Source organism: Geotrypetes seraphini, chromosome 11 (assembly GCF_902459505.1).
Source record: "Geotrypetes seraphini chromosome 11, aGeoSer1.1, whole genome shotgun sequence".
NCBI classification, from domain to species: Eukaryota; Metazoa; Chordata; class Amphibia; order Gymnophiona; family Dermophiidae; genus Geotrypetes; species Geotrypetes seraphini.
The window spans coordinates 39,076,784-39,100,719 of NC_047094.1; the positions used below are offsets into that span (position 1 = coordinate 39,076,784).

The 23,936-nt window shown below is 44.3% G+C and overlaps 1 protein-coding gene across 2 annotated transcripts in view; it reads left to right on the forward strand.

The window, feature by feature from the left end:
* USP7 (ubiquitin specific peptidase 7) overlaps positions 1-23,936 on the forward strand; it is a 396,159-nt gene that overhangs the window by 246,143 nt on the left and 126,080 nt on the right. For both annotated transcript variants that reach the window (XM_033962812.1, XM_033962811.1), the window contains exons 19-20: positions 3,533-3,625; positions 3,717-3,784. In XM_033962812.1, the coding sequence (XP_033818703.1) occupies positions 3,533-3,625; positions 3,717-3,784 (161 nt within the window). The remainder of the gene's footprint in view (positions 1-3,532; positions 3,626-3,716; positions 3,785-23,936) is intronic.

A 23,936-nucleotide genomic window follows, 5' to 3' on the forward strand; every position in this document is an offset into this window, starting at 1 on the left:
GGACTCTTCAGTTAGGAAGGGATTTTTTTATCCTTTGGAAGCTTTGATCCATTAGGGCTTACTTTGATGTTTCATCATTCAGACTCTTAGTGCAATCCCTTATACTTAGTCAACTTGATTACTGCAATATTGCTTATCTGGCAGTATCTCAGAGAAATGTGCAGTGACTATTCATAAATCAAAATGCCGCGGTTAGCTTGATTTTTGGACTGAAGAAGTATGATCATATAACACCTTTTTTTCAGGAATTGCACTGGTTGCCGGTGGAGGTACAGGTGAAGTTAGTTTGGTTGTTTTTGTTACAGGGTTTTGTTTGGGCTTACCCCTAAATATTTAACTGATCTGGAGTGTGTGGCACAGGGGTTGGATCTACAGCTTCCGCACCCTGGGGTTGTGGGTTCAAACCCCGCGCTGCTCCTTGTGACCCTGGGCAAGTCACTTAATCCTCCATAGCCCCAGGTACATTAGATAGATTGTGAGCCCACCGGGACAGATAGGGAAAATCCTTGAGTACCTGATTGTTAAAACCGCTTAGATAACCTTGATAGGCGGTATATAAAATCCTAATAAACTTGAAACTTGAAACTTCTTTTGCCACTAATAAACACAGGAGAAGTTTGCATCTGAATTTTGTCTTTCCACCCGTAAATGGTTGTAAACTTTAAAAAAAATCACCAACATCTTTTGTCTTACCAGATGGCTTTATGGGGTAAGGATTTGGATTGATTGATTATGCCCTCCAGGTCTTACTTGGAATTTAGGAGGCATTTGAAAAATACCTATTTGTTAAATATTTGGGTAACTAATTTTTCCATTCATTTGTATATCTTACTTTTTGTAAACCGCATAGAACTTCACGGTCCTGCGGTATATAAGTTGATTGTTATATGTCTGTAAAAAGGTATTTCCTTAGATTACTCCTGACCCTATCACCTCTTAACTTCATCCTATGCCCTCATTCCAGAGCTTCCTTTCAAATGAAAGACTGCTCTATCGCAAATACTTCCCCCCGTCCCCAAACAAAAAGAGCAGGAGGGATCCCAACCCCTCCTGCCCGCAAATACCTCCCCCCCCCGAAGAAAAAAAGCACTAGAGACCCATGGTCCCACCCCCGTACATTCTACATTGGGAACAGGAGGTACTGAAAACACCTCCGGCTCCTCCCTGTTGTTTTGGCCAATCAGGGACTTCCTTAGGCTCCTCCCTAAGGAAGTCCCTGATTGGCTCAGGTGCCTCAGGCCCCTCGGCGCCTGAGCTAATCAGGGCCTTAGGCCTCTCCCCTTGCATCACATAGGCAGGGCCTATGGCCCAGTGTTGTCAGCAAGGAGCCTGAGCAGGATGTGTTTTCAGTACCTCCTGCTCCGAATGTAAGAGGGACAGGGGGAGTGGGCAGGGGGCCTCCGGTGCCTTTTTCTTTAGGGGAGGAAGTATTTGCGGGCAGGAGGGAGTGGTCATCCCTCCTGTTTTTTTGGGGGGAAGAAGCGGGCGGGCACCTTTGAGGGCAGGAGGGAGTGGACATCCATCCTGCTGGTTTTTGCGGGCAGGGGAATGGTGGCTCGGAGAGGGGGGGCACGATTGAAGGCTTTTTTAATGGGACAGATGATGCACATTTAAGTCACACAGATCATCTGTCCCATTTTTAAACTTGATAATGAATCAATTGCTGTTTGAAAATTGGCCAGGTATTCGCTATCTTTAATGAATCTGGGCCTAAGTTCCCTCTAGGAAAGCTTTGATTATGGCTGGCATATGTCCAGGTTGAAGCCCGCCCAATTCCCACCCATAACTCACCTTCTAACCCACCCCTTTGCTCTCTGGATGCACAGCAACTTAGAAGTGCTGCTGCACGTCCAGAAAGTTGTTTTTGATTATCGGCACTTGGACATCCCTTCTTTTAAGACGTCCAAGTGCCGACTTAGGCTGATTTTTGGACGTTTTAAAGTTTTGATTATAAACCCCTTATTGTTCAGTGTTAAATTGTTAATTGTGTATTAATCATTGTTCTTTATCATACTTTACAGAGCAAAACAGAATATAGTTTGTGCCAGGGAAGCTCCCCATGCCCCTTCTTCTCTTTTCTTCTGTTTCAATGGAGTTTGATTGCTTTGGGACCAACTGAAGAGGGAGCTGTTCTTCACTGCAGAAGAGGAGTTCAGAGTCTTAAAGAGATATCCTTCTGCAGATTCACTGTTAAGGAGAAGTAACAGCTTTTGTTCAGAATCCTACGTCTTATCACTGAAAGAAGATTAGCAAGGTAAGAACCTAGGCCCAGATTCTCAAAACTTTAACGCCTTCGCTAAACTGTTTTCCGACAGTTTAGCCTGCATGCATTTTAGTGGCGGATTATCGAAACGGATTATCGCTTTAGCGAGGTTTTTAGCGGGCTACGATAATGACATGCAAATGGGCTCTTCAACATTGAAATTAGCCCTCTGGTGGATTCTTAAAAATTGCCGAGCCATTTTCTAAAAGTGACTTTGGCTTTTAGCTACAAAAATAAGCAATTGGTCAAGGGACTGCACTGTTTTAAACCCTGGCACGGCACTGCTAAAAAGCCATGTTGTGATGCAGCAGGAGAGATGCTCATTCTCTCCCCTTGCTTTACAATACCCCTCCCCAGCAGCAACGCCGACTCCCCCTTGCAGTGGGAGATATGCTGATTCTCTCCTGCTGCCAACCAACAACCCCCCTCTACAGTGGGAGAGATGCCCAATATCTCCTGCCGCAAACAACCCCCTCTGCAGCAGCAGTGCCCCCCCACACACACACATCTTGCAGCAGGAGAGATACCCACTCTCCCCGTCTGCCAAGTGACCACCCCCCTGTAGGGGGAGAGATGCCCATTCTCCTCCGTTGCCATATAACACCCCCCACCTCCAACGCTCACCCTTATCTCCATTTAGATGCGGTCCAGCTGGGTAGAGGGAATCCACATCCCTCAGGTCATGCATCTTCCGCTTGGGGGGCGCGGCCAGGCAGTTTCGCTTGGCTGTGGGAGAGAATCAGCATCTCTCCCGCTGCTGGGGGAGGCGGGGTTTGTTGGTTGGCAGCGTGAGAAATTGAACATCTCTACCGCTGTTGGGGGGTTTTTCTGTGCATATGCCCATCACAATCACCAGCGGTGGGCACATGCAAATCTTTGCTGCTGTCCGCTTACCTGATTTGCATGCTTGATTGTTTTGAGAATGGCTCACTTTTTTTGATTTACTATCAAAACGGCTGCATTAACTGACCGTTGCCTTTTAACGTGTTTTTTTTTTGAGAATCCTGGCTCTAATCTTTAATTCTGTGTTGTACTTTCCAGTACAGGTTCAAGGCGATTTACATGCGAGTTAATATTGCAGACTATTATGCATGGTGTGGTGGATTAAGTGTGTGTGTGTGGGAATTCATCAAGAGGCGCTAGCTAATTTAGTTCATGCTAAATCAGTGCTCCTTGATGAAGTTCCCCCCTAAATTACCTAGCTGTACTTGAGCAGTGAGTGAGCGGAGAGTATACAAAAGTACTCCACAAACATCTCTTCCTTTTTAGATGATGTAATGCTGTTTTTGAAGATGTATGATCCAAAAACTAGAAGCTTGAATTACTGTGGACATATCTATACGCCTATATCTTGTAAAATACGTAAGTGTCTAAATTTTCATTGAGCTGTTTTGCTTAAATGTGTAGTATATATCCACTAAAATATATTATATTCTCATTATTTTCTCTAAAGGTGACTTGTTACCAGTTATGTGTGAGAGAGCAGGATTTCCGCAAGGAACTAACCTTATCCTCTATGAGGTTTGACTTTGTTATAATTCCTAAAATAGTGTTAGTCAATTGTGCAAGTAATATATTTTTGTGGCCCAATAAAGTGTTTTACTAAATGCATGCATACTGTACAATACCTTTTGTGAATCTTCAGTGGCACAACTGATCATAACCTATAGACTTTCCTCTGCTTCCCAAATTATCTGTTATTTTTTGCAGTTAAATTGTTTTATGGCTTGGAAACTTTTTATTGCCTATTTATTTAGACCATTACTCATGAGCAGTATGGAATACCTAAAGGTTGGAGCAGAAAGCTGAGAATCAAGGAAGCTAAGGTTCAAATCCCACTGACACTGCTTGTGATGATGGGCAAATAATTTCACCCTTCGTTACCTCAGATACAAACTTAGGGCTAGATTTACTAATATATGTTGATGTGTATTAATGTAGGTGAATACAATTTAATGCATGTTTCATGTAGACCCAGTTATTGTTAATGAGGCTTATTTACTAATTAAATGCATATCTTACCTTAATGCATGATTTTGTGCATTCCTTCTCATACTGCTAGACCTCCAGATGCATGGGTTTATTCCACCCTGCCAGCAGATAAGAATGAATGTAGCTTTTCAGGTGATACCACTGCTGTAAGGGAGTGGTGCAGCCCTGGATGTCTGAATTAGCTCCTGAGGTAGATTTGTAGATTTCATGTTTTGTCCCTTGTTCTGGGGGTTATGGTCCATAGGACATCTCCCTGACTGAGTGAGTTTTCTATCTGTCTCATAGCATAAGCTTGCTAGCTTTGGTATAGCTGGGCCTGTCCTGTGGGTCTTCTCGGGTGTCCTCCCTGGTTGAGCACAAGTTGGCAGAAGTCTAAACTACTTGTCATTGGGGTCATGCTGGTTTGGACTGGTCCATGTTCCCCCTCCCCCCTTCCTATTTTCTCCCTGTGTTGTTTGGCCTTCTATCTTCCCTGGATTGAGGTTGTCGATAGTTCTTTTGAAAAATAAAGGAAAAGAAAGTGTTTGGTGTTTTGGAAGGAAGGAGATTTCTGTCATAGCTGGTGCTTCTTTACCAAGCACTGGTACAGTGAAGCTACTAAGTAAGGAGGGTGGGCCTTTCACACAGGTGAGTGTCATGCTTTCAGCATAGGAGATTCTGCGGGAGCCACAGAAGTCACCATCTTAGTGTAGCATACTTCTACTATCAGATTTCTCTAAGCCGTCAAGGCAGACTGGTGGGGGGAATCTCATAGTTCCTAACTCTATAGTGGACTATACCATGGCCATCTTAAATTTAAGCTCCTGCTGCTACCTCCTAGCCTGGCTCTTTTGTCTTCTCCATATTGAAGCTAATGCCTGACCATGAAAATACCTGGCTTCACAATAGCCACCCTGTTTCATCCTCCCAGCACATTCACTGGAATTTTTTTGATGATGCATTTCTGAGGTAGTTCTGAGAGAGGGGGAAGTATATCTGAGTACGTTTTCCATGTATACTTGGTACAAAGAGATCCTTGGTGTCAGAGAACAAGTCTCATTTCAGTTACATATACACAGGAGTACATTAGGTGATAAATCCATGCTCACGAACTATTGTCTCACATCCATGCTCACGAACCATTGTCTCACATCTTTCAGCTCCTCCTTCACCTGTGGAGTATAGCTCTCTCTTGAGTCATCTGGAGCCAACTCAATGTCTGAAGTATTTGGGGGTTTGTTTCAACATGGCGAAGTCAGTGCCATTTTCTATCCCAATGATATGGCGAGAACAGAAGAATCACTTGACAGACTGTTACTTCTGTCTGATAAATGTATCTGGTTTCTCTGGTAAAAATAAGAAATCAATTGAATACCCCAATCTTCCTTTAGCCATAAGACCAGTGCCTTATAATAAGTCTTCCAGTACCGAAGCCACCAGAGGAATGGAGCTTAAATGAAACTGATGCAATGCACTGACAGTGAAATGCACTGACAGTGAAATTGATCCTGATTTTGAATCATATATGTCTGGTGAGGCTCATCTTATAACATAGTCAGAATTAAACAACCTGGTCAGGGACTGTTTTCTCAAAAGTAAAAGCAGAATTATTGGGTTCAAGACTGCAAGGATGATGATTGATCTCATCAGGTACAAAAATTTCTGTCTTCAAAGCCACCAAGATGATTTAACAAATTTCTTTGTACAGGTTGAAAACCTTTGTATCTGCACTGACATTGAAGGGTTCTCAACTTTGGATTGTATGAATATGGAGTGGTGTCTTTATTGATTTGTCAGTGTTAAGCTTCAAGGTTGTTTTGTTATACAATGGCAATGTCTACCTGTCGATACCTATTGGCTGTGCTGCACATATGAAAGAAACATATGAAAACATAGAACTGCTGTTAAAGCATATCAGTACACAAAGTACAACTGGAACATCTGCAGTGATCTTAAAGTAGTAGCTCTGCTACTTGGAATGCAGCTTTGGATTCTTATGTTCTTATAGTCTGTTATTGAGAAAGACATGGGGGAAGCCACTGCTTGCCCTGGATCGGTAGCATGGAATGTTGCTACTCCTTGGATTTTGTCCAGGTACCAGGGACCTGGATTGGTCACCGTGAGACTAGGCTGCTGGGCTTGATGGACCATTGGTCTGACCCAGTAAGGCTATTCTTATGTTATTTTATTTGTGAATGGGACAGCTGTGCTAAGGAGTTGCATTACATTCTAAAGAACTGGCCATGCCAAAAAATTGGTTCAAGAAACCACTTGTTGACCCGACAAAGATATTTTTGCCTCCTTTTCACATAAAATTTGGCCTGATGAAATTTCGTAAAAGCAATGAACAAGGAAGGCAAAGGTTTTCTTTATCTAAGACAGAACCGTAAGATGGAGTATCTCCTTAAGCAGAGTTTTGACGTGGCTGTCCAGGCGGCAGTTTACGGTAGTGTTGTGGCCCAGGCTTGTTTCTGGTAATCTGAGCATGATCACTCTCTTTAATTCTCAATAGCCTTTGTATTCCAGGGGAATTCATAAATATAAACTAGCCTTCCCCTCTATTAAGAGAATTAAAACCTTAGGCAAGTTCTGTCGATCTTTCACTTTTTCTTTTGCAAAAAATTTGGAATAATCTCCCAGCTGAAGTTAGACTTCTTCCTTCCTTGTTGACTTTTCAGAAAACTTTAAAAACTTATCTATTTCAGAAATTTCTAACTGATTCTTCAACCAAAATAAGGATTGTAAACAACGATACTTGTACTTTAATATCTTGCATTCCTTGTCCTTTTATTTAATCTTTTGTAAACCGAATTGAGCCCCTTCATCAGTTTGAGTTGGTATATAAGACCAAGGATTGGATTGGAATCTGATGGCTGGTCCTTGGTAGCTAAAATTGAACTTGGGGTTTCTTACTTTCCAATGCCATGTACAATTTATTACGAGCATCGGCCAAATCCATGGCCCTTTAGTGACTACTCGTTGTACCCTGTGGCTTTGGAGTTGGTTGGCAGATGTAGCCTCTAAGGCTAAGCTCAGTAAGTTTCCCTTTTGGGGTTCCTTCCTTTTTGGGGAGGAGTTGGATAAGCTGGTTCAGGCCCTTAGTGACTCTAAGGTGCCTTGGCTTCCAGACGACCGTCCCTACTAGGTGGTTTCGTGGGGAGGTGCCAGCCGTAGGTGTCTGCATGATTTTCTTCGGTATGCTGACCAGGGCTCGGCTTCTTTCCCTTCTAGAGAATGCTTCTTTCGGGGAGCTCATCGGGGGGTGGGGCTTGATTCCACCAGCGGCTCTAGTTCCACTCGTCCTGCACAATGACTCGGTTTAGGTCCTTCCCCCGGTTCCAGTAGGCGGTCGGTTGTGGGACTAAGATCACAATGGATCAGTGGGTCCTGGAGGTGATTTGGGACAGCTATGCTCTTGAGTTTTACCGGCCCTTACCAGACCATTTTCTCTCTTCTCCTTGCCAGGCATCTTGGAAGAAGCAGGCATTTCGTCAGATGCTGCAAAGGTTGCAGGATCTCAAAGCAGTGGTCCCAGTTCCTCCTCAGGAGATTCACACTGTCAGATATTCTATTTACTTTGTGGTGCCCAAGAAAGAGGGGTCTTTTCAGCCCATTTTGGATCTGAAAGGTGTCAGCCGGGCTCTCTGGGTTCTGTCTTTTCGCATGGAAACCCTGAGGTCCATGATTCTTGCTGTTCAGCCCGGGAAGTTTGACTTCTTTTGACCTGATGGAAGCCTGCCTTCATGTTCCAATTCGGGTCTCCCATCAGTGATTCCTTCGCTTTGCGATTTGGGGCAAACAGTATCAGTTTTGTGCACTTCTGTTTGGTCTGGCCACGGCTTCACCAAGATTATGGTGGTAGTAGCAGAGGCCTTGCGCAAGGAGGGCTTTCTGATGCATCCCTATCTGTATGACTAGTTGATTTGAGCAAAGTCTTTTCAGGAGAGCTCCCGAGTCATGGCTCGGGTTGTAGAGTTTCTTCAGTCGTTGGGCTGGGTTGTCAACCTTTCTAAGAGCCATTTGTCACCGTCTCAGCGCTTGGACTATCTCAGGGTTCTCTTCGAGACCAGCTTGGGGAGAGTCTTCCTTCCCAAGGCCCGGATGCTGAAATTGCAGTTGCAAATTTGCTCTTTGTTGGATTATCATTGCCCTTGGGTGCAGGATTTTCTGAAGGTCTTGGGGTGGCCTCCCTGGATGTAGTTAGGTGGGCTCATGCTCACATGGGCTCAGTATGCTCTTCTTTGGCGGTGGTTTCCACAATCTCACAATCTGGACTCTCCGGTTCCTCTTTGGGGGTTAGTTCATCACAGCCTGTGCTGGTGGCTAGTGTCTTCTTATCTGGTGCAGGGAGCGAGTCTGGATCAGCCCCAGTGAATGGTGCTTCTCACGGACGCCAGTCTCCTCGGGTAGAGAGCGCAGTGTCTTGTTCACTCGGCGCAGGACAGCTGGTCGCCAGCAGAGGCTCCCTGGTTGATCTGGAGACCAGGGCCATTCTGTTGGCGTTAGTAGCTTTCCAGTCATTGCTGGAGGGCAAGTTGGTCCAAGTTCTCTGACAATGCCACTGTGGTGGCTTATATCAATCCTCGGAGGAGAGCCAAGAGTTATCTGGTAGTGCAGAAGATGACGCTTCTCATGGAGTGGGCAGAGACTCACCTTCTTGATCTCTTGGCTTCCCACATAATGGAAGTGGAGAATGTCCAGGTGGACTTTGTCACTCTCCATGTTCTGGATCCCAGCAAGTGGTGTTTGGGTCTGGAAGCCTTTGAATTGATTGTCCAGTTGTCGAGTCGTGGACCTCATGGTGACGAGTGTCAATGCCAAAGCACCAAGGTTCGTCAATCGGCGCAGTGATTACCATTCTGAGGGGCTTGATGCTCTGGTGCAGGCTTGGCTATCAGACAGCCTGCTGAATGTCTTTCCTCCGTAGCCTCTGGTGGGCAGAGTTCTTCGTATTGCTCAGAATGCAGGCTGTGTGATACTGGTGACTCCGGACTGTCCCAGGCGCCCATGGTATACAGATCTGGTGCATCTTCTCTTGGTAGCTCCTCTTCCTCTGCCCCTCTCGCATGACCTTCTGACTCAGGGTCCCCTTCTCATGTTTGATCCTGGGTCCCTTTTATGTTATGGCTTGGCTCTTGAAAGGGGATGCCTGAGTAAGAGGGGTTATTCTGATAAGGTGATCTCCACTCTCTTGGGTTCCTGGAGACTTTCCATCTCTTGGGCTTATGGGCATTTGGTGTTTGTGGAGTGGTGTTCCGCTTCTAGCGTGGTTCCCCTTTGCACATCTTTGCCTCACATCTTGGAGTTTTTGCAGGATGTTATGGTAAAGGAGCCTTGCCTGGTCTTCCCTCAGGGTTTAGATTGTTGCTTTGTCGTCTTTTCACAGTCTGTTGCATGGTCAGTGTTTGGACTCTTCTCCAGATGTGATTTGATTCTTGAGAGCGGCAAAAGTGCTTTGACCTCCAGTTCATCCTTCGGTTCCATCCTGTGATCTCAATCTGGTTGTTTCCTTGCTTGTTCATCCTCCTTTTGAGCTTCTCAGCTCCTGCACTTTGAAAGACCTTACCCTTAAGGCTGTGTTCCTAGTGGCCATTCCACAAGACGTATTTCCAAACTGTAGGCCTTTTCGTGTAGGCCTCCCTTCCTGGAGTTCTTGAGGGTGCAGATCGTGCTTTGGCTGGTTCCCTCCTTTCTTCCTAAGGTCGTTTATCCTTTTCATGTCAACCAGTCAGGTGTCAACCAGTCAGTTTCCCTTCCTGTCTTGGGTAGTCTGGAGGGCTCTTTGGAGCAGAGGCAGTTACTCAAGTTGGATGTCCTTAGGGTCCTTCACGCTTACGTTCAGTGGACCCAGGAGTTTCATCAGTCTGGATTGTCTCGTTTCTCACGGGTCCTTGTAAGGGGAATTTTGCTTCTAAAACTACAATTGCATGCTGGATCATGAATGCTATCACTTTGGCAAACATTCTTCAGAAAAAACCTATTCCAGATTTTTTTCAAAGCTCATTCCAATCGGAGTCAGGCAGCCTCTTAGGCTGAGAGTTCTCTTGTGGCTCTGGTGAATATCTGTAAGCTGTGGCTTGGTCTTCCTTCTCTCCATCTCTTTGTTCGCCACTACTGTGTGGACGTTCAGTCGTGTCGGGACGCAGTATTCGGTGAGCGTGTTTTGGTGGCAGCCTTTTAGAGGTCCTACCCATGATGGGTACTGCTTTGGTTTGTCCCATCCATTCTGTGCAGGTCTGGAGGGACGCTAAAGAAGGAGAAAATAGGTTGTTACCTGTTAATTTTCTTTCTTTTAGTCTCTCCAGACTGGCACCAACTCTGCCCTGTCGTTTTTATTCAGTGTCTTTTTACAAAAGAGTATTTTTTTTTTTTTTGTAAATATCTTTTTGTCGGGGTAATTCGGGAGTTCAATAAGAGCAGCAGCATTTTAGTGTGTCTGGCTTAGCTGACGAGCTGTGGGGACATTTTTGAAGGTTCTTAGTCAAATCAGTATCCAACAGTGTTTTCCCTGTCCAATTCAGACAATTACTTGCTATTCTTGTGGGAGTTAAGTTGCTCTTTTATAGTTCACAGTTCTTAGTTCCTGCTTGGCTATTCGTCAGACCAATTGTAGATGGGACTGCACTGCCCAGTTGTACTACAGCCAAAAGTCAATGTCTCAGTCTCCATCTACTGGCAGAGGAGCAGAAACCCATCTGTTCTGTGCTGGTCTGGAGGGACTAAAAGAAAGAAAATTAGCAGGTAAGAACCTAATGTCACCTTATTATTCAAAACAAAGGACGATCAATCGCTTTCACCCCCATTACAATCAAAAGTTCCTATTCAGGGGATTCCAAAATGGCTGACTAGTGCGAGTTGACCCGGACTCCACTCTAATTTGGGAGAAGCTTTGCAAGTCCCCCGTGCATTGGGGATCTCTTCCTTACTTCTCCCATATGGGGCGGGATGCGTTGAAGTCTTCCTTGCCATGAACCGCTTGAGTATTTGCTGAGAGTGCCCCTTTCTGACAGATGCCGCCGAGCTTTGCTGGATACAGGGGCAGAGGAGCGCTTCAGGCGTGTAAGGAGCTACGTCCTGGGGGAGTGCTAACTGCAGACAAGGCTGCTAGTCTACTGGAGGGGACAGTGCTTCCTGTTTAACGGTTCTCCTGTGCCTGGATGCGAGTTGCAGAGTGTTTCTTTTCTTCGTGGAGGAGCCTGGGTGCGAGATGAGGTTTGGAGTCTCTTAACCCAATGTGGTAGAGCAGAGCCCTGAAGAAGACGTCCCTGCCCAAAACCAGCAGAAAACTGAGAAAGTGCTGAGCGGGACGCTCTGGAGCCCTTCTTGCCCTGGAAGCACTTGAACTGTGAGCTGTCAGATATGACTGCGAGGTGAGCTCCTCGCTAATAGACTTGTGGTGCTCCATGCGTTGCAGGAAGGAGGAAGGACATAGGTGTTCGAAGCCCAGTATCTGGGGGGAGTGCCGACACCGGGTGTGGAGAGTTGAGCCGGTTTTTCTGCTGCCTGTCCCGTGTGAGGCGGGACGCCTCTGAGCCTCAGTTTCTTTGGGGGCATTGGATCTGTAGGTGGCTCGAGTAAACTCGGAAGCATGGTGTTTGCTCCCGAGTGATGCCTGTACAAGAGCTACTGGTGGAAAAGAAGGAGGAATGTGCTGAGCGTCTGAAGTACGGCGCTCTGAGGTCCTGTGGGGCGTGGACTGCCGAAAACCCTGCGAGATCCTCGGAGGAGAGCTTTCCTGGTAGCTGGCTCCCATGCTATCTGGATACGAGTTGCTGGACTATTTTTAGGAGCCAAGCGTGGGAGAGCAGAGCTTATCTTGAATTACCAGAAGCGGGGACAAAAGAGGCAAGAGCCTTCGGCAGTAGCAGACGACTTCTGACCCAGATAAGAGGTTTTGTGTTTTTCTTCATTTACTGAGAACTGGGCTAGATTGTGGGCTATTAACAGACTAAGAGAGGCAGTATTGCTGGTGATTGAAGAAGAAAAAAAAAAAAAGGACAAGTTTGGATTTCAGATAAAGAAGAGGCTTTCATGTGTTTTCTGAGACTATATTTTTGGCACATAATTTGTGGGAATATGGCTAACAAAAAAACTAAAATTGATCTGAAAATGTTTGCTTATCGAACGGAAGAGGCAACAGAGGCGACACCTGTTGATGAAAATTTAATACATGAAGAGGAGATAAATATACTGATAAAAGACCTCCTAGAGCCATTAGAATCTCCCTCACCAGACTCAGCATTGGCTAGCAAGGGGGACTTACAAAAATGAATGGTTGGCATGAAACTCATTAGCAGTCTTCACCTCTGATATTAAAATAAATATTGATGGCCTTCATAAAAAACTGGATGATATTAATCAGAGCCTTCAAGAATTTGAAGAACGGGTTATCTCACATGAACAAGAGATAACAGAAATTCAACACCATTGCAAACAATTACATCTTTCAGTAGAAGAGTTACTTCTAAAAGTTGAAGATGGAGAAAATAGATCTAGGCCAGCAGTAGTGAACTCCGGTCCTCGAGAGCCGTATTCCAGTCGGGTTTTCAAGATTTCCCCAATGAATATGCTTTGAAAGCAGTGCATGCAAATAGATCTCATGCATATTCATTGGGGAAATCCTGAAAACCCGACTGGAATACGGCTCTCGAGGACCGGAGTTCCCTACCCCTGATCTAGGCGAAACAATTTAAGATTCCAAGGAATTCCTGAATCGGAAGATCTTAAAGATCCTCCAATTTTTATAGTCTTTATGCCATAAATTTCTACAAGCTGAAAATCCAGATGTAGAGCTCCCAGCCATAGAATTTGAATGAATACACCGAGCTCTGGGCCCAAGGGACATAATAGTTTGCTTCCTAAGATATCCACAGAAGGAGAGAATTTTACAAGCAGCTCGCAAAATGGGCCTTTTGATGTGGAATAATGCAAAAGTGGAATTGTTTGCGGACATCTCTTCTGCAACTTTGAAACGAAGACGAGATTGTCGAGAAGTAACTAGATGCTTGCAATTGAACAATATTTGCTATAAATGGCACTACCCATTCGAGATCTCCTTTATGATAGAAGGCAATTTACATAAAGTCACATCAGCTACAGAAGCCCAACACTTATACAGGATAAACTTTGGACCACCGAAGGAGAAAAACATCAAAAGGATCCAGTACAACCTCATTCCAGGGAATTGTCAACTCAGAGATGGCACAGAGTAGAACAAAAGAAGAGATTACAGAGACAATGAAGATAAATCTTAATATTAAAACTTATTTTTTGAGTTAAATAAATGGAGGGGTCAAGGGATGGGAGGAGAACAGGGAGGGGGTGGAGAGAATATTAATTGTTCTTTTAGGATTGAATGAAGGGGGAGGGGGTAAGGGGGAGAATGTGGATGATAAGATGACATGGGGAGAAAACCATATGATCTATAAACTTAGGGAAGCTATAAAAAGATTGATATGGAATTTGGAACTATATATGGAAGTAAGGTAAGATTAGGAACTCTCAATATGAAAGGACTCAATATACCTCAAAAACGTCAGTTGCTTTTAAAAGAAATGAGAAGGCTGAAATTAGATATTTGTTATGTACAAGAAACTCACTTACAAAAAATGGGAGAAAAGATGATTCATTTTAAAGATTATCCAGTAAGAGTTTGGGCCTCTAAAAAAAGGAGAAAAAGAAAACAGGGGTAGGAATATTATTTGAGAAAAAATTGAAAATAGTATCAAAGGAGGAATGGAGAGATGATGGAGACAGATGGGTGGGGGAAATAAATGGTAGAAAGGTAACATTGGTGAATTTTTATGCACCCAATAATAATCAAGGGAAATTTTTAGAAATCCTTACGAACATAATTTTAGAAAAACAGGAAGGATTATTGTTGGTAGGAGGGGATTTCAATTTGGTTCTGGATCCTCGCTGGGATTCTACGAGTACTAAAAGTGATAGAACTAAAAAAGATAGGAAATTATTAAAAAGAATCTTTGGAACTATTAAATTTATCTGATGGATGGAGGAGTATACACATGCTAGAAAGAGATTATACCTACTACTCTCCACCACACAAAGTGTACTCTCGAACTGATATGATTTGGATTGATAAATCCCTAGGAGGTAGGATAATAGATGCAAAAATAGAAGAAACTAGCTGGACAGACCATTCCTCAGTCTGGATGGATATAATATGGGGTTACTCTAACATAGGGACACGATATTGGAAATTAAATGATATGCTATTAAAAGATCAGTCTAAGCCAAAATACACTCTCCAAACTAGCACCCAAATTTTGGATATATGAAGGCAAGCCTCAGAGATCTTGAATTCAAGCAGCGAGCTGCTAGAGACACTAACAGGTCAAAATCTCAATCATTGGCTCGAACTTAATAATATTTGTAATTTAATCATATTTTAAATATAAATAGAAAAAATGCGTGAAAGATAGTGCACAAATTTTCAGAAAGCACTTATCTTGTTAATTGTGATCAGCAGCACTGCAGTTAAAACCCGACAGGGCCTCCGTTTCACCCTTAATGGCTTCATCAGGGAATATACTGAAGCAGTGCCTAAACATTGAAAACGTAATTATTTTCTTTGACAATGTCATTATTTCAATCTAAAGCAACCTTTAATATAAGTGCTTAACAAAATACAACTTACGGAACACAACTTATCCCGTGGCTCAAAAGATTTCTCTCAAAATGGCGCCGTCAGCTGAGAATGCCAAGATATTTATAGGGCCAATCACAGTGAATTACGTCAAGATGTTAAAAACTTAACACAATTGTAATTAAATGATGGATATACCCTTCATTTTCTTTAGAAAACAGTAATGGCAATCCCTTTGTTTTGCAATTAAAGAACTAACACCTCGATGTTTCTTAGATAGGACTTAATATCCGAATAATACTATTAGTAGTAAACTGAGCAATCAATCATATCATTAAGTCCATTGGGGAACAATGTTTGTAGAGTGAAAATCCAATAGCATTCCCTGCGTTTAAGAGCTAAAATCCTATCTCCTCCCCTTTGATTCTTCTTTATCACGTCAATAATAAACCCTTTGAGGTTACTGAACATGTGGGAGGCATCAATGCAGTGTTGTACCAGTGGTTCTTTCGTGATACCTCTTTTGATATTAGATTTGTGTTCTGCAAGACGTGTCTTGAAAAGTCTTGTCATGCCCACATAAATCTTCGAAAATAGGAAAAAACCTCCCTCACCCCAAGACTAGAAAATGGTTAGGGGAAAGAGACAAAGGCCAACTAAAACTAAAAACAATAATAATAACCAAGATTAATGAATATTTAATTAAAGCAGGAGAGCCCTCAGTCACACAGCCACTGCTGGAAAATCCAGAGTGTAGCTGTCGCGGGGTTACACCCAGAAGAGTGTTAACTGCGGAACATCCCTGGGCTCTCTCCGCGTGAGAAGTGATTAACTAGTGCAACAAAAGAGTGCAATGCGTGTGAAAAATAATCATAAAAAACACACACCTTCTTAAAGTTAAGTTGAAATTTGTCTCTGTCCCCCAAGCATGGGGCCAAAAGGAAAAAAAGAGTGTCCAAATCACACCAAGCAAAACACAAACTGGAAGAACTTAGCTTCTCCGTGTGTAAGCAGTCCGCGAATGGTAACTTCGTCCTTCGTCGTTCTTCCAGTTTGTGTTTTGCTTGGTGTGATTTGGACACTCTTTTTTTCCTTTTGGCCCCATGCTTGGGGGACAGAGACAAATTTCAACTTAACTTTAAGAAGGTGTGTGTTTTTTATGATTATTTTTCACACGCATTGCACTCTTTTGTTGCACTAGTTAATCATTTCTCATGCGGAGAGAGCCCAGGGATGTTCCGCAGTTAACACTCTTCTGGGTGTAACCCCGCGACAGCTACACTCTGGATTTTCCAGCGGTGGCTGTGTGACTGAGGGCTCTCCTGCTTTAATTAAATATTCATTAATCTTGGTTATTATTATTGTTTTTAGTTTTAGTTGGCCTTTGTCTCTTTCCCCTAACCATTTTCTAGTCTTGGGGTGAGGGAGGTTTTTTCCTATTTTGTGATATTTTCCACCTCCATTATTGTAGGGTTTGTTTTTTGTTCACATAAATCTTCGGGCATGGACACATAATGATGTAAACTGCATGATCAGTTTGACGTGCTAAAATTTTGTAGCTTATATGTTTTTTTATCAATGAAATTAGTAAATTCTTTTATCTGCAATGAAAACTCACAAAAAGAGCAGTGACCGCACTTATTTTTTTTTTCCAAATTCTTTATTCATTTTTCATCTTACATCAAGTACACAATATTACATCATTTAAAACTTTTACACATCACTTGAATTTCTTTCTATTGTCATCGTAAATACATAAATTTATTCCCTCCCCACCCACCCTTCCCACAAAAATTTCTATCAAAAATATCATATAAATAGTGTATTCTTATTTATTGATTAAACCTTTAATAAAACTTTTTATCCCAGGACAAGCAGGCAGCATATTCTTGACTGATGGGTGACGGCACCGACGGAGCCCCGGTACGGACAATTTTAGAGTGATTGAACTCTAAGAACTTGGAAAGTTCTAGCAGGCCGCACCGCGCACGCGCGAGTGCCTTCCCGCCCGACGGAGGTACGCGGTCCCCAGTTTCTTAGTTTCCGTGGAGCTAAGAAGACGCATTTTTCAACGGCTGTTGAAAATTTTTTCCTGTTCCGCCTTCCCACTCGCGTAAACTCGTTGGGAAATATTGTTTCCCTCATTTTATTTTATTTTCTTTGTAAAAAAAAAAAAACAACTTCATTTTTTCTTTCATTTTTTCGGTTTCGCCCCAGCGGGGCCTGTTGCCACCATCGAGGCCTCGGCCTTCGATTTGGCTGAATCCGTTTTTACATTCATGCCCCCTCAACCCGGGTTTAAAAAGTGCCAGCGGTGCGCTCGACCAATTTCACTTACAGACCCGCACAACTGGTGTCTACAGTGTCTTGGTCCTGACCATCGAGCGTCCACCTGCACCCGCTGTGCCACTCTTAAAAAGAGAACTTTAAAAAATCGCCAAATCCAACAGCGATTATTGTTTGGTACCGAGATGTCGGATTCGGCGGCACCGGTCCCCTCTTCGACCCCGACGCAGTCGGCACCTGCCTCGTCGACACCGCGCCGGCGTCGCACCCATCAGGTAAGCCGGCTAAGAAGCCTTCCCCGCTGGAGCGCCCTCCGGTCTCGGTGGCAGCGAGCCCAATCCTGCCGACGGCGAGGCGCCCGCGGAAGCGCTCCGCTCCGATTGAGGTAAGCCCCTCGACATCGGGTTCCTCTTCAGAGTGTAGCGCGGCACCCAAGGTACCGCAGAAGAAAAAAGCGGTACCGGTGCCTTCACTGGACGAGCGCATTGCCGCCGTCCTGCAAGTACAGCTTAAAGAACAACTACAACAGCTGTTACCTGCTCTCCTGACACCGAGCCTTCCAGCCCCGGTCCAGTCTGAGCCGGTACCGACAGTGGAGCAGCCTCCTTTGTCGGCATCCACCTTGTCGGTACCGATGCATACTACTTCTTCGGTATCTATGCCGGTTTTAGCGCCTGAACCGAGATCCTTCCACCAGGCTGTTCAAACCTCGGCGCCAACACAGCCTATAACATCTCCCGGTACCGTTTCACAGAGGTCTGGGAAGTCGATGCATAAAACTCGACACCTAGAACCCTCCACACCGGAATCCCGGGACCGCAGTTTTCAAGTAAGGGACCCTGATCTGTGGGGTGATTCGGAGGACCCTCTTCTCTCAGAGGGAGAGTGTTCATCAGGGAAAGAGGATCCTTCTGTTTTAGATCCGTCCTCTAAACCTGATGCAACTTCTTTTACTTCTTTTCTCAAAGAAATGTGTGAATCTCTCTCTATTCCCTTGGAGGCTGAATCCAAAAAATCCAAGGCATTTCTCGATGCTCTGGATTTTGACCAGCCTCCAAGGGAATTTCTCAAACTACCTCTCCATGACATATTAAGAGAGACATTTTACAAAAATCTAGAGACACCCTTGACCATCCCAGGAGCTCCCCGCAAACTGGACTCCTTATATAAGGTCATACCTATTCCAGGCTTTGACAAGCCGCAACTCCCCCATGAGTCTTTACTGGTGGAATCTACTTTAAAGAAATCCACGGGGGCTAGTGTATATGCTTCTGTCCCTCCTGGCAGAGAAGGTAAGGCCATGGATAAGTTTGGCAAGAGGTTGTATCAAAATGCGATGCTAGCAAATAGATCAGGGAACTATGCTTTTCATTTTTCTTTTTACCTTAAGCATCTCATTCAGTCTTTGTCATCTTTTGAGAAATATCTCCCTGACCGTAAAAGACCCGCCTTTCGCTAAACTTCTTCATCGCTCTTACAACTCCGCAAGTTCATGGTCAGATCAATCTATGACACCTTTGAGCTCACCTCTAGGGCCACGGCTATGTCGGTGGCTATGCGGCGACTGGCCTGGCTCAGAGTTTCAGAACTCGATGTTAATCATCAAGATCGACTGGCCAATGCACCTTGTTTGGGGGATGAGCTGTTTGGAGAATCCATGGACTCCACTACTCAGAAACTCTCAGCTCATGAGACTCGATGGGACACTCTCCTTAAGACAAGAAGAAGACCCCACCTGCTAGGCCTTTTCGCCAACAATCGGCCTATCAACGTAGATTTGTGGCTCGTCCTTTACCTCAGGCCCAGCAACAACCCAGGCGTCAGAGGCAACAACAGAGGCAAGCTGCTAGACCAGCACAGCAGCAACAGCAGGTGAAACCTCCCCCTTCGCAGAAATCAACTCAACCCTTTTGACTTGGTTCTCCAGGACATAGCCAGTCTCCCTCCTTCTGCCCATCTTCCGCAGCCCATAGGAGGACGCCTTACTCATTTCATAAGCCGTTGGGAAATCATCACCTCGGATCAGTGGGTCCTCAACATCATCCGCCACGGCTACTCTCTCAATTTCCAGACCCTTCCTGCCCAAAGTCTGCCAAGAGAGTCTGCTTTGAACACTCCTCAGTCCTCCCTCCTTCTTCAAGAGGTTCAATCCCTCCTTCTTCTGAACGCCATAGAGGAAGTTCCTCTAGATCAAAAGGGGCAGGAATTTTACTCCTGTTATTTTCTAGTTCCCAAAAAGACAGGAGATCTCAGACCCATTTTAGATCTTCGCGATCTCAACAAATGCTTGGTAAAAGAGAAGTTCAAGATGCTTTCTCTGGCTACTCTTTATCCTCTTCTCAATCAAGGCGACTGGCTATGTTCCCTAGATCTCAAAGAAGCATACACTCACATATCGGCCAATCTGGCCTCCAGACAGTACCTCCGCTTCATGATCAACCATTGTCATTACCAATACAAGGTACTACCCTTCGGTCTTGCCTCCTCTCCAAGAGTGTTCACCAAATGTCTGATTGTGGTGGCCGCCTTTCTACGTTCCCACCACCTTCAGGTGTTTCCTTACCTGGACGATTGGTTGATAAAGGCCAATTCTTCTCAGATAGTACTCCAGGCCACCAACCAGACCATCCTGTTTCTACAACTTCTGGAGTTCGAGATCAATCTACCCAAATCTCATATTATCCCCACTCAGAGACTTCAATTCATTGGAGCGGTGCTGGACACAGTCCTCATGAGAGCATTTCTACCGTCCAACCGTCTTCACACTCTCCTATCTCTGTGTCAGCAGGTGCTTCATCAGCGCTCTATCTCTACCAAGCAAATGATGATACTTCTGGGTCACATGGCCTCCACAGTTCATGTCACACCCTTCGCACGTCTCCACCTGCGCACTCCTCAATGGACCCTAGCGACCCAGTGGTCCCAAGCGACGGATCCTTGCTCACGACACATATCTGTGACATCCTCTCTTCGTCAGTCTCTACAATGGTGGTTGATATCCTCAAATCTCTCCAGAGGTCTTTTGTTCCATCTACCTCCTCATCAACTTATCATCACCACCGACGCCTCCCCTTATGCCTGGGGAGCTCATTTGAACGAGTTCCAAACTCAAGGTCTTTGGACAGCCCAGGAAATGAAACATCACATCAACTTCCTGGAACTCAGAGCGATGTTTTATGCCCTCAAGGCCTTCCAACATCTCCTCTTTCCTCAGGTCCTTCTACTGTGCACAGACAATCAAGTTGCGATGTACTACATCAACAAGCAGGGTGGGACGGGCTCTCGCCTCTTGTGCCAGGAAGCCCAGAAGATTTGGGCTTGGGCCACAGATCACCATCTATTCCTGAAAGCTATCTACATTCAGGGAGAACAGAATTCCTTAGCGGACAAGCTCAGCAGAATTCTCCAGCCTCATGAGTGGACACTCGATCCTTTCACTCTGCAGTCTATCTTCGCTCAGATAGACCTCTTTGCAGCTCATCACAATCATCAGCTGCCCCACTTCTGCTCCAGACTCTACTCTCCTCACCGTCTGGCAGCGGATGCATTTCTCCTGGATTGGTCCAATCTCTTCCTGTATGCTTTCCCTCCTCTCCCTCTCATGCTCCGGACCTTGTTCAAGCTCAAGAGGGAACAGGCCACCATGATTCTGATTGCGCCACGGTGGCCCAGGCAACATTGGTTCTCCCTTCTACTTCAACTCAGCTCCAGGGAACCTATTCTACTTCCACAATTTCCTTCTCTGCTTACACAACGTCAGGAGACCCTTCTGCATCCCAACCTCCAGTCTCTGCACCTGACAGCCTGGTATCTCTCGGGCTGACTTCGAATGATACTCTTGTCTCAGCCCGTTCGTTCTGTTCTGGATGCCTCCAGGAAACCTGCCACTCTGCAATGTTACCATCAGAAGTGGACACGGTTTTCTTCCTGGTGTCTTCTTCATCATCATAATCCTACCTCCCTTGCTGTGGAGACCGTGTTGGATTACCTTCTTTCTTTGTCTGACTCTGGTCTCAAGTCTACTTCCATCAGAGTCCACCTCAGTGCTATTGCTGCTTTTCATGAGCCAGTCCATGGGAAACTCCTTTCAGCTCACCCCTTGGTCTCCAGATTCATGCGAGGACTTTTCAATGTGAAACCACCTTCTGTGATCTGGGATCTTAATGTGGTTCTTTCAGCCTTAATGAAGCCTCCGTTTGAACCCTTGGCCACGGCTTCTTTCAAATTTCTCACTTGGAAGGTTCTTTTCCTGATTGCTCTCACCTCTGCCAGGAGGGTCAGTGAGCTCCATGCACTAGTAGCAGACCCACCTTTTACCGTCTTTCATCATAACAAGGTGGTTCTGCGTACACATCCAAAGTTTCTCCCTAAGGTTGTCTCTGAATTCCATCTCAACCAATCCATTGTTCTGCCTGTCTTCTTTCCGAAACCTCACTCGCACTCTGGAGAACAGGCTCTGCATACTTTGGACTGTAAGCGGGCTTTAGCTTATTATTTAGACCGTACTAAGCCCCACAGATCATTCTCTCAACTCTTTCTGTCCTTTGATCCGAATAAATTGGGGCGTCCTGTTTCTAAACGTACGCTGTCCAATTGGCTCGCAGCGTGCATTTCTTTCTGTTATGCTCAGACCGGACTGGCACTGGAAGGTTCTGTCACAGCCCATAGAGTTCGAGCCATGGCAGCTTCTGTGGCTTTCCTCCGTTCCACACCTATTGAGGAAATCTGCAAGGCTGCTACTTGGTCCTCAGTTCATACTTTCACATCTCACTATTGTCTGGACGCATTCTCCAGACGGGATGGTCACTTCGGCCAATCTGTTTTGCAAAATTTATTTTCCTAATGGCCAACCTTCCCACCATCCCTCTTTTTGTTAGCTTGGAGGTCACCCATCAGTCAAGAATATGCTGCCTGCTTGTCCTGGGATAAAGCACAGTTACTTACCGTAACAGGTGCTATCCAGGGACAGCAGGCAGATATTCTTGCGTCCCACCCACCTCCCCGGGTTGGCTTCTTAGCTGGCTTATCCTAACTGGGGACCGCGCGCCTCCGTCGGGCGGGAAGGCACTCGCGCGTGCGCGGTACGGCCTGCTAGAACTTTCCAAGTTCTTAGAGTGCAATCACTCTAAAATTGTCCGTACCGGGGCTCCGTCGGTGCCATCACCCATCAGTCAAGAATATCTGCCTGCTGTCCCTGGATAACACCTGTTACGGTAAGTAACTGTGCTATACTATCCCCCCATGTATAAATATACTGTCAGTGGAAAATGACCGCACTTATGATGGCCTGTTGGTAATAGCTGAGTGAACGTTTTTTGATTGCTTCCTCTATTGAGAAATTCTTTCAGATTTTTTCCTCTAGGGAAGGCAAATCTAAGATTGTTTTGTTGAAAAACTGGAAGAGATTGAATTACATCCCATTGATGTGTAATAATCTTAGTAATTTCAAAACTCAATATGGAGTGCCGTAAGACACAGGTAATCCTGTTGTCAGGTTGTATAGATGACATTTGCTTAAAATCTGTCAACAGCAACTCTCAATTGTTAAATTTTGCTCTCCTATATGCATTCTTAATGATATGTTTGGGATATCCTCTTTATCAATTTATTACTAAGATTCTTTGCTTGTTCTTTAAAATCATTAAGTTGAGTACAATTGCGTCTAAGTCTAAGCATTTGGGAAAAAGGTAAGCTCTTTTTAAGATGTTTAGGATGACAACTCGAGTACTCTAAAAATGATTTATTGGTTTTACCACTATTGATACAATCATGTCTTCAAGCAACTGGAACATTACTTTTGGATTCAATTTACAGCAAACAGAATCCATATTAAGTATTCCTTCCCATTTTGACATCAATACCAACAGTGGAGCTATTTTCTCTACTGATTGGAACAATTATTTCAATCAAAATAAAAAGATAATTAAACTAGAACTTAACAGTGGCATTCTTATTGAATATTGCAAATGTGAACAAATTCCGAGAGGTTTAAGAGTCAACAAAGAACCACAAAATTTCAAAGATGATTCTGAATTTTTATCTAAATGGAATATGATTTTGAACAAATGCTCTTTTGATCTGATGTTATTAATCGTTGAAAAAAGCCGACAAGTGATTGACAATCACAAATTAGATTTAGAGAAGATTATCACTTCTTTAAAGGCAAACAATTCGATAGAAGCTTACCAGAACCGGTTGACAAAAATGAATGAGAATTTAGAAAAATTTAAAGACAACATCAAAAAATTTAAATTAAAAAAATTCCATAGAGACGAAAAAGATTATAGCAACAATAGGGTTTACCACTGGATGGTCCCCAGTAAAGAACAACAATCTATGGTACAACAGTTACCATCCAATCAAAGTTCATCTTCTTCCAGTCTAAGTTTATCCAGTGGTTCTAGCTCCGGCAACACTTTTTTAGGCAAGAGACAAAATTTTGAACAACGAAGAGGAAAGAGAGGCAGAAATCAACAACGAGGAAGACCATGGACAAGATCCAGCAATCAGTGATGGTCAATCTATCACAACACCATTTGAGTGCTGCAGAAAAAGAACTTTTAGCTCATGGACTTTCATTTGTACCTACAGTGCCTAGCAATGAATTTCAATTTAACATAGACTTTGAGAGATTCATGTGACGTCTTGAGCTACAATTGTTTTTTGCCGATAAATCTTGCCATCCAGATAAAACAATTATTGCACCCAAATCGGTTTGGAAACCATCAGGTCCAATTGATGCCACATTGAATGTGTTTAAACAATTGGTTATTCAGGACAGCAAGTTGCTCTTTAAACACCCCAAAAAAC